This window comes from Nanorana parkeri, unplaced genomic scaffold, assembly GCF_000935625.1.
Source record: "Nanorana parkeri isolate BGI_ZX_2015 unplaced genomic scaffold, ASM93562v1 scaffold736, whole genome shotgun sequence".
NCBI lineage: Eukaryota > Metazoa > Chordata > Amphibia > Anura > Dicroglossidae > Nanorana > Nanorana parkeri.
In genome coordinates this window covers 621,000-634,858 of record NW_017307004.1, presented here as the reverse complement: position 1 = coordinate 634,858, position 13,859 = coordinate 621,000, and the positions used below count along the sequence as shown (strand labels likewise).

General features: G+C 43.3%; 1 protein-coding gene across 1 annotated transcript in view; it reads left to right on the top strand.

Annotated features, from left to right (window-relative positions):
* The window catches only part of CUNH16orf45 (chromosome unknown C16orf45 homolog), a 206,589-nt gene that overhangs the window by 138,901 nt on the left and 53,829 nt on the right, over positions 1–13,859 (top strand). Inside the window, exon 4 of the mRNA XM_018564213.1 lies at positions 4,091–4,205. Within this exon, the coding sequence (XP_018419715.1) occupies positions 4,091–4,205 (115 nt within the window). The remainder of the gene's footprint in view (positions 1–4,090; positions 4,206–13,859) is intronic.

Below are 13,859 nucleotides of genomic sequence, written 5' to 3'. Positions count from 1 at the left end.
TTTATTTAACCACTTGGCTAGGGTGTTAAACCCCCTTCCTGTCCCGGCCATTTTTCAGTATTCAGCGCTGCGGTTCTTTGACTGACATTTACTCTGTCATACAACACTGTACTGAAATGATTTTTATACAATTTCTTGGGGACAGATAGAGCTCTCTTTTGGTGGTATTTTTTATTTTTTTTACTGTATAACGAAAAAATACTGAAAAATTTGACAGAAAAAACTGTTTTCCATATGTTATGTAATGGAACATTTATTATTATCCAATTTTATGGTAAAATATAAAAGATGGGGTCACATCGGGTAAACAAACACCAAACATGTCAAGCTTTAAGAATGTGCGTGCCTGCAAAATTGCAAAAAACGACCATAGCCCAAATTGGCCATAGGCGACGCTTTAAAAGCTTTTATTGCTCATCAGTTTAGTGTTAACAGTGATTGATGGCCCTTAAATTATTGCTCAAGCTCCGCCGTTCTGACAGCCGGCCCGTACAGATACGTGCTGCGGATGGATCCTGTCTGCGTCCGAGCAGGGACACCCGCAGTACGCAGCATGGCTGTTAGTCATGTGAATGAGGCCTAAATGTAAGTTTAAGATTATTTTTTTTACTTTTGGAAAAACTTGGTGGAGTTATAATTGGAGCAAAATCAGAGGTTTTGCCTGTGATATTGCAACTTGCAGGTGCAAAAGTATGGATTGCAGCCATGGATTCATAGCTGAGTAAATACAGCATGAATAAATACAATTAAAAAAAATTCCATTGCTGAATAGTGATTATATCAATGAAGGATTCATTCATCTTTGACCATGCTGTATTATTAATATAACATTGCAAGTCATTCCTTGAGCTGTATATCAATATCTTTTGTATTTGTTTAAATGTGCCAGGTATACAGAATTGGATATAGCTGTGCCACACTCTACAGTGTTCTGGAGTCTGGACATGTGCTCATCTATTTTTCCCACAATGGCGATACAAGCCTTAGTTAGCAATGGCATGATCTGAATATTAATTTCATTATTTAATGTCTTTTTCTTTTATATTATAAAGCCAGGTATACAGAATTGGATATAGCTGTGCCACACTATACAAAACAGTGTTCTGGAGTCTGGACACGTGCTCATCTATTTTCCCCACTATGGGGATACAAGCCTTAGTTAGCAATGGCATGATCTAAATATTCATTTCATTATTCAATGTCTTTTTTATATTATAAAGTTTATAATATAAAAAAAGACATTGAATTATGAAATGAAATGAATATTTAGATCATGCCATTGCTAACTAAGTCTTGTATCCCCATAGTGGGGAAAATAGATGCACACATGTCCAGACTCCAGAACACTGTATAGTGTGGCACAGCTATATCCAATTCTGTATACCTGGCTTTATATTATAAATGTTATAGTTTATTCAATGTCTTTTTTATATTATAAAGTTTATAATATAAAAAAAGACATTGAATAATGAAATTAAATTAATATTTAGACCCTGCCATTGCTAACTAAGGCTTTAATCCCCATAGTGGGGAAAATAGATGAGCACATGTCCAGACTCCAGAACACTGTATAGTGTGGCACAGCTATATATCCAATTCTGTATACCTGGCTTTATATTATAAAGTTTATAATATAAAGCCAGGTATACAGAATTGGATATATAACTTTTTGTATTTTGTTTTCCTTAATAATAAAAACCTTCCTTTAAAAATTGCATGTTACATAGTTACATAGTTACATAGTATTTGAGGTTGAATAAAGACATTAGTCCATCAAGTCCAACCTATTAGGATCTCATTCTAGGAGTACCCGTACCCCTGTATATTACGGTCCCTTAAGAAATCGTCCAAAAGTTTCTTGAACAATTCCACATTATTTGCTGAAATCACCGCCTGTGGCAGTGAGTTCCAGACCCTAACTGATCTTACTGTGAAGAACCCCCTTCGCCCCTTGTGCTGGAATTTTCTTTCCACCAATTTTAGGTGGTGGCCTCTAGTTTTTGTAATGGAGTTAATTTTAAACAGTTTATCGCTAATGTTGCTACCACCATTGAACATTTTGTACATGGAGATCATATCCCCGCTTAATCTCCTCACCTCCAATGTGAACATTTTAAAGTTTAAATTTAGTAGCCTTGTCTCGTAGCTCTGGTCCTCCATACCCCTGATTAGTTTGGTTGCCCTCCGCTGGACTTTTTCCAACTCAAGGACATCTTTTCTTAGTACTGGTGACCAGAACTGGACTGCGTACTCCAGATGAGGTCGAACCAATGATCTATAAAGTGGCAAAATTATAGACTTATCCCTGCAATCAGTGGCGTAACAATCACCATAGCGACCCAGGCGGCCGCTATGGGGCCCGTGGCACGGTGGGGCCCGACCAGGACATCTCCCTGATGCCGTGCGGGCCGCCTGGGTCGCTATGGCATCTGACATCTGACTCGGACAGCCAGGCTGCTGGCTGTGAGGGGGAACGCTCCGTTCCTTCTCACAGCCGCTGCTGATCCGGTGACAACCAGCAGCTTCGGAGGAGGTGGCTGGGCCCGTCATCGGCAGCGATGGAGGAGGCGGGGCCCGGCGATCGAGGAGGCGGGAGGAGATGATCAGGGAGGAGAAGGAGGCGGACAGAGGATCGGGGCTGACAGGTAAGAGAGCTTGACCGCCCACCTGAGACCCTGCAGAGCCCAACATAGGGAGTCTATGGTGGGCTCTGCGGGGTCAGCCTCAGGTGGGCTGTTTGGGTTATCAAGTGGGAGTAACTAGAAATCACAGGGCCCCATACAAGATTTTGCTATGGGGCCCTGTGATTTCTAGTTACGCCCCTGCCTGCAATACATCCCCTTTTTAAATCAGGACAAAACCCTGCTAGCTTTGTTTACAGCAGCCTGGCACTGCAAGCTACCTTTCAGTTTGTGGTCTACAATGACCCCCAAATCCTTCTCCATTTCTGACTTCCCTAGCGGCATACCCATCATTGTATAACCCATTTGTTTATTTTTAATTCCAAAGTGCATTACTTTGCATTTATCGACATTAAACCTCATCTGTCACATTAATGCCCACTCCCCTATTTTATCCAGGTCCTCCTGTAATGTTATAGTGTCTAAGTCCGTGTCTATTACCCTCCAATTTTGGTGTCATCCGCAAACACGGAAATTCCTTTAAAAACTGCATGTTGTGTTTACTTGTGTTATCATTGACTAATATTTACATTTGTTTGATGATCTGAAACATTAAAGTGTGACAAACGTGCAAAACAATGAAAAATCAGGAAGGGGGCTGCAGTTTCTAAGTGAAGTTAAGTGAAAGGCAGCCCACCAAGCTTTGGGCCTACCTCTCAAGCCTGCACCTCCTTGGTGATCCTCTTCTTGTAGCGCTGTCCTGTATTTCCTTGCCACTGAAGCTCTTCTACCTAGTCTGCAACAGTAGCCAATCTATATCCTCTTCTCACTGTTGGTCTCCAGGGACATGGCTGCTGCTCCTCCTCTGTTGGGTACTCTTACTTCTCGCTTCACTATCCAGCATTGCAGTATAAAAGAACTGCTAGCCTGCTCTACAATTCATTTTAGAGAGAATGGAAATCCTGGAAGTATATTTTGGGAATCTGATTCTTTGTGCCATTAGAAAGTTTAAGTTTTGTCAGTCACAAATTTAGCTGCACAAAATTACAAATGCTTTAATGGGTAAAAATCAACCAAAAACTGTTTATTTAGCAGCTTTTCTAGGGATCTGTTTTTAAAATTTACCATGAAAAGTGTATCGATTCCAGAACAGTCAAAGGGGTGATGGGTTAGTGGCAGCTGGGTTGGTGGCAGTGAAGAGAGCCTGCGGGGATTGGGTGTGTACAGGCACAGCAGTAGTGAGAGGGTTATTTCTGGCAGAGTATCATGAGCAGGTTGGGAAGGTGCAGTGGTCACAGAATAGCGAGAGCCAAGGATGTAGTGCCTGCACAATTCAGGTGAGGGGTTTGAATGCTGGCAGACTAGTGAGTAGTGAGAGTGGAGGGGTTGTAGTGCTGATAGAATGGTGAGAGGAAGGCTGCAAAGTTCATTTCGTTTATTTATTTGATTACTCTGATATCCTTTTGTAGAGAAAGACAAAACAAGTCAGCAGAAGAAAAGAGAAGATGAACTTATTCAGAAGATCCAGAAGCTGGTACAGAAAAGAGATTTCCTCGTAGATGATGCAGAAGTGGAGCGATTAAGGTGAGGTTTTTACTTCCCTGTAATATGAAGTAAAGTTGTTTAAACTATTTTGTTATCCTGTTCAGTCATTGAGCATTTTAACCAGTTGTGTTTGCCTAGCACACTCGCCTCAAAAAAATAATTCATATACTTTGGACATGTGAAGTGTGCTCTTGCTCTTCCACATGCCCTGCATCTCTCTGGCTGCATATATAACCAATTCAGTTGGGACTTGTTCTCTATTACATGAGCAGATCAGGAGTAATTTTCTTATCCACAGGTAAACTTTTTAAAACTAACACTGGTCTTTGTTGCTTTGCAGCCTGAAATGAAGACAGACACAACTGTATTTACTCAGTGCAACTAATAACATCCAAGTGAAAGATATAACACCAACATGTCATAAAAAATTAAACAAATTCAAAAACAGAATCAATGAGTTGGAAAAAGGATCACCCCCTTGTGTCAGTAGTTTGTTGAACCACCTTTTGCTTTAATTACAGCCTTTAGTCTGTTGGAACATGTCTCTACTAACTGTACATCTAGACTTCTAGTTCTGTTAAATTTGATGGTGATCGTTTGTGGACTGCAGTCTTCAAGTCATTCATACATCTTCATACATTTTCTATAGGGTTTAAAGTCTGGGCTCTGACTAGGCCATGCAAGGACATTCACCTTTTTCTCCTTCAACCACTGTGAGGTAATTTTGCTTTGGGTCATTGCCATTTTGGAAGGTAAGCCTTCTGCCCATTGACAACTTTCTGGCAGAGGGCAGAAGATTTTCCTCAAGAATGTAACAGTATTTTGCCCCATCTATTTTTCTTTCTATCCTGACAAGTGCTCCAGTCCCTGCTGCAGAGAAACACCACCATAACAGGATATTATCTCCTCCATGCTTTACTGTAGGAATGGTGTTATTTGGATGGTGAGCTGTATTGGATTTCCACCAGACATATAGTTTGGTGTTGAGCCCAATCAATTAAATTTTAGTCTCATCTAGTCATAACACCTTTTTCCATGTGGCCTCAGAATCTTCAAGGTGCGTTTTGGCAAAGTCCAGTCGCAGTGGTGGACCTAAGGAACAAAGGGCCCTGGTTCAAGATTTTTTTTGGGCCCCCCCAAAAAAAAAACACAAACACAGCGCTCTCCTCCCGCAGCGCTCAGAGGGTATTCACTTTATATCCTCCCCGCTGGGACACAGAGCAGCGCCCAGTGGGGAGGGAGGAAAGAAAGCAGGGATGCGTTGCTATATCGCCAGAAAAATTTGCATCTACACTAACCTATTGGTATTACATAGGGGGCTAACAAGCACCCTGTGTAATAGCAGATAGGGTGTGACGGGTCCTCTTTATGGAGGCATCAGGGGTCTTTTAGACCCCTAATGTCACCTAGAGACCCCAAACAAGCTGAGAAAGCCGATATCTGCTTTCCCAGCTTCTTGTCCTGGCTCTAAGAGCCGGAGACTGTGTACAGTGACACCGGAATTGATGTAATAGACAGCACTTCCGGGTCCAGTGATCGGAGGAAAGATCAGCTGCTGGAAGCTGCTGAATCTCTCTCTGATCATTGCAAGGAGACCCACCGACCCAGTGGCCGCTGCGGGTGGGGGGGCGCCACACGGTACAAACGATCCGGCGGCTGTTCAGACACCAGATCGATTGTAAGGTACACAGCAATCAGCCGTGTTCTTGTTTTAACCACTTCTGTGGGCCGCCGTCTATAGACGTACTGCGGCCCGGAAGTGGTTAAAGTGACATTAAAGTCAATTTGTTTCCCCCCTCCCCCAATGTAAATGTCAGCACTTACCTTAACTGATGTCTCCTAATCAGATCTTCTTCTTCTTTCCTGATGTTTTCGGCTGTCCCTCCAGCGCTGCTGCGAGTCCCCGATCCAGCGCTGACTCCTCTGTCCTTGCTGGCACTTCCTGTCCCACGCTGTCTGCATGCGGGTGCACGCGTCCATAGACTTACCTCGTGTCTCTCCTCATCTCCCGGCCGAAAATCCGAACTGCGCATGCGCCCGCACCAAGATGCTTTGCGGCCGCCCGAGCAGTTTCGGATTTTCGGAGGGGCGTGCGCGGCAAAGACGGGGTAAGTTTAAAGCGCTGTTAAAGCGTTTTTTTTTCCTTATCTTTTTGCATATATCTACTGCTTGCTAGCCTTATATATGCAAAAAAGCCGGAGGGTTTAATAACCCTTTGATACTCACCTGATCCCTGGAACGACCGACAAGCGCAGACTCCCGTCTCTCAGGCTGTCAGAATATGCATATAGAGCATGCCGGTAACTATTTAAACCGGTGCGCTGTGTGCAGCTTCTGAGAAGATACGCTATTAGCGTAGCGGGGAAGCCAGCTGCGCATTTTGCATTGCTCCCACTACGCTAATAGCGTATCTTCTCAGAAGCTGCACACAGGTGAGTATAAAATGTTCCTGGGACATTTAAAAATTTGCACAGCAACTGTGCTGGGCCCCCCCCAGGCTGAGGCCCCGGCCGCACCGGCGGTAGTTCCGCCACTGATCAGTCATGACTGCATGTGGCCTTTCTTGAGGAGTGGCTTTTTTCTAGCAAACCTCCCATACAAGCCACATTTGTGGAGAATTTGGGATATTGTTGTCACATGCACACAATGACCACTCTTTGTCATAAATTCCTGCAACTGCTTCAGAGTTGCTGTAGGCCTCTTGGTAGCCTCTCTGACCAGTTTCCTCCTGCCTCTTTCATCCAGTTTGGAGTGACGTCCTGATCCAGGGAGGGTCTGTGTTGTGCCAAATACCTTCCACTTCTTAATAATAGGCTTCACTGTGCTTCTAGGAATTGATAAAGCCTTTGAATTTTTTTTGTATTCATCTCCTGACTTGAGCCTGTCCACAACTTTATCCCAGAGATCTTTTGACAGTGCCTTGCCACCCATAGTTGATCGTTTGCTTAAGAGGAAATGCTCCAGAAAAGTTATTTTCATGCTGAGCTAATCAAAATGACCACAGTTGAAAGTAAAATGGCTTTGTGTGCCATTGAGAAGGTGATTAGCTACACCTGATTGAGTTTACAAATCATTTTTAGGAGTGGTTGATCCTTTTTCTAACTCAGTGATTCTGTTTTTGATTGTTTTAAATTGTTTCATGACATGTTGGTGTTATATATTTCACTTGCGTGTTATAAGTTGCACAGTAAATACAGCTGGATAAAACAAAAACTGTGTCTGTCTTCATTTCAGGCTGCAAAGCAACAACATGTAATTATTTTAAAGGGGGTGATTCTTTCCTATACCCACTGTATATATTTATATTACTTATCTCATGTAATGGCATTATTGATGAATCATTGGTCCACAGCGGAAATGTAAGAAATGATATAGTTTATAGTAGCATACAGGTGTAAGAACTAAAGTGGTAAAAGGCTGTGACAAATGGTCTTTGAGTATAGTACAGAACAGATTTTATACTGCAATACAGTGATACACTACACTGTGCCTCCAGCCTGCCAAATGCATTCACTCAGCAATCCTATAATAATTGCAAAAAACTTGCGCTAATGGAAATACTAAGAATAATACAATATGGATAAAAGTTAGATTGGATAAAACTGGATGAAAATAAATAGAGGTAGATAAGTTTATATATTGTCTGTTTTGATGTGTTATGACCTTTATTTGTTCACACAACCGATTCACGTTGAATATTTTGAGACACACCCCTTCACTGAATGTTTTATTAATTATTAATTTTTTAGCACTTGTTAAATCCTGACCTGAACGTCGGAGTTCTTATATGCACCTCTGAAGGACGGTTAGCGCTGTACGTTTTGAAATACCACTCAGCAATCCTAACTTAACATACCAGATAGCATTTTATGCTGCATCCAGGATGCAAAAGTTCTTGTGCTAAGGGACTCGTCTTATTTGGTATATGATTGAAACGTCACAGGAGCATGATTGGTCCTTATTTAAATTTTTCTTTCCTTGCATCAATACATGCCAGCATACATAGTAGCCTGTAACTATAAGATAACCAACGTGTGCTTTGCTGTAGATGGATGGATGGATAGATAGATAGATAGATAGATAGATAGATAGATAGATAGATAGATAGATAGGCAATCCCCACAAACTCATCTTTTCAGAGAAGCCTATCCAGCCTCCACCTAAAATATGTACTTCTACATCATCAGCTCATCCCTCATTGGCATTACCTATTTTATCACTTGCCCCCCCCTTTAGATTGTAAGCTTTCACGAGCAGGGCCCTCCAATCTTCTTGTATTGAATTGTTTTGTAACTGTACTGTCTCTCTTTAATTTGTAAAGCACTGTGCACTATTAAAATCCTCTATAATAATAATAGATACATAAATAGATAGAAAGCCACAGGTGAGAGTCTATGCTGCCATTTGTGGCATCAGGAAAGAAAAAGATAGTAAATATTTGAAAATAACTTACTTATTGCCAGATACCATATATATGGTAAATAACTAGCTAAAACAGGAAGATATGCTTACAGTGGCAAAGAGAAGGACAGGGACCTTCTCCCAAAGTCTTGGATCAATCTGATAGGGCTTCAGGAACAAAATGTAGGAGGACCTGATAATCCCAGGCCTTAAAGCCACAAAGGCTTTCCACAGTGGCACTCATCAAGTGCACAGTGATGTTTCTCAGGAAGTCAGGACCATTAACCCCATTATACACGCTGTATGAATTTGATGTTCTATGGTGTTATAACATGCAGTGATGCATCGGTACCCTTCCTGGGATCAGAGGGTAACAAGAATAGACTATTCAATGAATGAAGAAGCTTGTACCAGATTGTAGAGTCAACTTCAAAAGTAGAGCTTGCAAGGAGGTACTTCAGACTCCAGAGGGCATTTTAACGGCTTCCTATCTGTGTTTATTTATCACTGTTGCATCAAACACAAAATCACGCAGGAGTCTGGGTCAGCCCAGTTTATTACACAACAAAAACAATCAGCCTCCTCGTTAGTTATGATAAATTCTGTCTGCATAGACCTGCAGGCAGTTGCAGTACAGCCTACATGAAGTCTCTCTCTAACACACACCACCTGCTTATCCTAACTGGGGAAAAGGGTATGGTCAGTGTTTAACCCTCTGCATACCACAAGCTTACTTAACAAAAATGCCACATGGCATGGGAAGATAAACCCCATCCACAATGCAGTCCTGGACCCAATGGGACAGTTTCTCACAGAATATATAGGTCTTAAGAGCTCTAGAGACATCAAGTTAATGAAGTAACTGGGCGTTTTTGACATCAGCGAAGATTGATAGTATCCAGTAACCTGGATGCCACTTTCGATAAGAATTTGAAGATGGGACGTAGTGTCACGTGATTAAGAGAAAAGATCATTTTTGGAGCATTGCACCCCAGTGCATGAAGCTTCAATACCTGCTGATACAAGCTAAGCCAACGTCACTGACTTTAAAAAAAAAAGCTGGTTTTAGTCTTAGGTCCTACAGCCTTCTACAGGATCCTACAGTGGAAAGATATTTCTCCTTGGAGGATGGATCTTGAGGACTGCTCTATTAGTAGTTTGTTACCCAGTGCTGATTGCTGAGTGCAGATATTGTCAGCATTTAGAGTTTAGGCTGAGCCCCAAGTCCAAACCTGCTTATAAGAAATGCAGAATGTGAAAAAAATTCTGGCTACAATGGATCAAAGCCTTTTGGTTCCCCAAAGGACATTAATTTAATTCAGACTTTAGATAAGTCATGTTTGTGGTGTTTTTTTTTGGCATTCAGATTTTTTGGATTGCAGATCCAATGGTTTTGAAATTCGCAGTCCCATCAAATTTATGTGGACATTTGCCAGACAGAATTCCTTATAACCATAAGGCACTGCCTACGCTATTAGCTGTGTTCATCAGGGTTACAGTAGCCAATAATGGGGACTTTGTTATGTGCCAGCCCTTTTCACCGATCAGCTGTTCCAGCTGATCGCTCCTGAAATGTCACTTCTATCCGACTTTGTGAGTGCGGTGGAATGTGAGATCGCAGTCGGAGAGAAGTGACATTTCAGGACCGATCAGCTGTTCCAGGGCAGATCGGTTCTCCTGCACATGCGATTTGCGATGCCGATCTGCCCTGGAACAGCTGGGAAAGCTTGAATGCTTCACCTATTGGCGGTCACACATTCCACTGCCGAAAAACTGGGCTGGATTACGTTAAACCGTGGGGCCAGTGTGATTCGCTCCCGCGCCTCCCTCTCACCCCCCGTCTTGGGAGGGGGGCACAAGATAAAATCTTGCACCAGGGCCCTTTGGTTATTAGGTCCGCTACTGTGGCAGACCATCTATAGGTGCCACCACATGGAGGGGAGGAAAGATTTGAGGGAGAGGCAGAACAGCAGTGAGGGAGGATTTTGTTCAGGAGCAGGGGCAGCTTGTAGAGGACTGGAGGAAGTAGCCATCCTAATCCATCAGGTAGTACTGCCCCACAAGGTACAGAACACTGCTATTCCCAGGGCCGTTTCATAGAGTTCTGCATTGTGGACCATTTTTTATGTATCTGCTGCTGACAGCACTGTTGGGGTCTGTATCCTCTACCTGCAGCTTGTCAGCTGTGGTAAAAGTACCAGCCATTTGGGTACCACATGCATAAGGAAATACATGACTTAGCAAAAGATCACTAGGAGCGTAACCCATTCAGTTGGGTGTCTCTCCTGCAGCTGCTCCCATTCCACTTTGTATAATCAGCTCCCTTGAAAGATTATGTGCTACACCACAGTGGCAGGTACCCAGCTGCCATTTGCCCAGAAGGCCTTTCCTGCCTCCCACCAGAATGTGGAATGTAATGTGTGCCTCACTGGACCACACTGTCAGCTGCATAATACCCCAGATAGCAAGGATAACTTGCTACAAACTTGTGGCGGGGTGAAATTGTAATTTTGTTAACTTGTTGCACATATTCCTGGCAAGTTGTAGACTTGCAGAACACTCGCAGCACAAGTTCTAGTTGACACTTTTTGAATTTGTAGCAAATTTGCTTGGCAAGTCTACAGCAAGAGTCCTGCAGGTCTTAGCAAGAGCTCTGCAAGCTCGCTGGTCTGGAGACCTGCAATGCAGACTTGATGTAATTGTGCAACAAAATTGTGAAGCTTGGCAAGTCTGCAATAGTTTAGCAAGTCATTTTCAAACTTGCAGCACAATTTCTTGCTATCTGGGACATGACAAACTGGGTCAATCTTGTGGTACCTGGGAAGGATGTAGGACAGGGCACACCATTGGAGTTGGTGGTGCTGATATCAATAGCAAATCACCTGTACCCACTTCTTCTCACTAGCCTTATACTCCTTGCAACCAGCAGTCTCCCCAAGTCTCTCCCACCCCAGAGTATATGCAGAAGCTCAGGCTAAACACTGCTACCCTGTGATGTAGCTGGTTTGCCGCTGGTTTGCCTGGGGGTACCACACTGGGTCAGAGCTGTTAGCAGCTCTCCACGCCCAGGCTGAGAGGTGGCTATTCCAATGCCATCTTTAACCAGAAACCTAACTGCTGGCTGCCCTTCTCCTGGGAAAAATCACACATGTATTTGCCATATTTTCCTTAACCTGGTGTTGTGCAGTTCATCACGAAGTAACCTTACTTCCAGGATATCCTTTGTCAGGCCAGAAGGGTTTGTGGCCACTTAGGATGTCATAACTGGCCATGGCTCATCTGGCAGAAATGCAAGTGCCAACATAAGCTGCCTGCCAAACACTTCATCTGTTATACCCCCATGCACTTGAACCCAATGTTGGCCATGCTGTGTGCCATCAGTGAGTACCTGTCTGTGATTTCAACCCTCCCATACCCTAGGAGGTGAACCTAAGTGGGGTGAGATTGTTAAGGTTAGCAACATTGAAGTTATGGGGTGCTCTGCTGCAGGCAGTTTGTGGAGAATGGGGCCTTTTATGCTCAAATGCCTATGAAAGGGGCCACTTATAGGGTGGCCACCCTATTAGATACCCGATACAAGGGTAAACTAACCAATCTACTGCTATCCTCTCAGATGGAGCCTACAATATGGCACTTTGAAGAAGTGCTGTGTAAGAACTGCATTTCCTGATGGTAATAGGATCCCTTTTATTCCTGAAAGGAGGGGTAGTGGAGGTAGCTGACTCAGTGCTGATTTTTAGAGTTTTCTTATAACAATGGTGACCAGGCCCAGCTTCAGGCATCATTTACAAGCAATGCCTGAACAATATCACTGCTCACTACACTAGGTCCAGGGCTGCTGTGGACACTGCACAGTATGCGTTGGAGCATCTGGCTTGCCCTACACATAGGCAAATCCATCTGTCCCCTGACAGTTTGGATGGGCTGAGTTTCACTAAAATGAAATAGACTTGCTGCTGATGCTCCAGACCTTTAAAGTGCATTTCCACTTTTGCAGTCATATTTGAGAAAATCCCTCTATACGTTTGTTGTGTATCCCTATTCACACAGCATACCAAAAAAATATTTTTTTAAATGTTTTCCTTTTTTTAGATATCTTATTGCAGCAGGCAACATGACTGATTCTAGATTTTTCTGAGCACCTTCACAGTGATCTGTCCTTATAAAAATATTTAGGAATGAAATTTGAGGATTGTGTTTCCCTCATTACCTTCATTAACATTTAAATGCAGACGCCAGGATTGTAATCCTTTAAACCCTCACCCCTCACTGCCCCTTGTTGCTGAAATTTTATTAGGATGTGTTTTTAGTATATTGTATATGTGAATATTGTCATCATATCTCTCAGTGTCAGGTTTGCTGGGCTATGCTCTATGGAGCATGGCCGGGATTAATCAGCACTGAGTGTAACCCATTGGAGTGGATATCTTCCTGTGGATGGGGAGAAGCGATCGCTGTGCGCAGAGGTCTCCGCCGGCAAATGGTCCATGTGCTATGCGCAGGGCTGTTGGCCGGGGGAGATTGATGTGCATTGCGGAGCAGGGTCCTCTTAGCGAGTGTATGGACACCAGTGAGGGCACCTGCGTAATGCGCAGATTTATTAATTTGGTGTGGATGCATTTGCTTTGAGAACGAGGTATCATTTGGATACATATCTGCCTTTATGAAAGGAACATACACCCTTAACTTTTTGGTGCGTCTGATCAACGCACTGGAAATAATATGGCGTTGTCCCTGCAGATAAGCTCACATTCACAGGAACCTGTAGTATAATCCTATTGGGCATTGCTCACTGAGCAATGCTGGATAGAATTAGCTCCAGTGGTAACGGCGAGAGTATGTGTGTGAGTCTGGTCAGAGCGGCGTTCATAGTCAAGCAAGCTGACTCCTTTGCGTAGTGTTTTGGCGGGAACTCTGTTGCACATGGTTTAACTAGTGTGCACGTCGTTCTCATGCACTAGCAGCTGTAAACTGTGTACATTGCTTTTGCTCATGCACGAGCATATACTCCCCTTTCTATTGTCTATTCAAGTGTAAACATGTATCTCATTGGCTGACTTTGTGTTATGCAAATGTATTGAGGAAGCGATTGGCAGTTGGGGCCACGACTTCTTCCCTTTGTGTGATATAAATAAACGGATCTCACTCTATTCAGAAGGACTTTTACAGAGAGTATTCAACGTGACAACAGCTTGTGTCTGTTTTACTTCTTGGGACCGATGAGCTGCTCACAGAGGCGTAACTAGAACCCTCAGGGCCCCGGTGCAAGAAAACCATAAAGCCCCCCCCCCC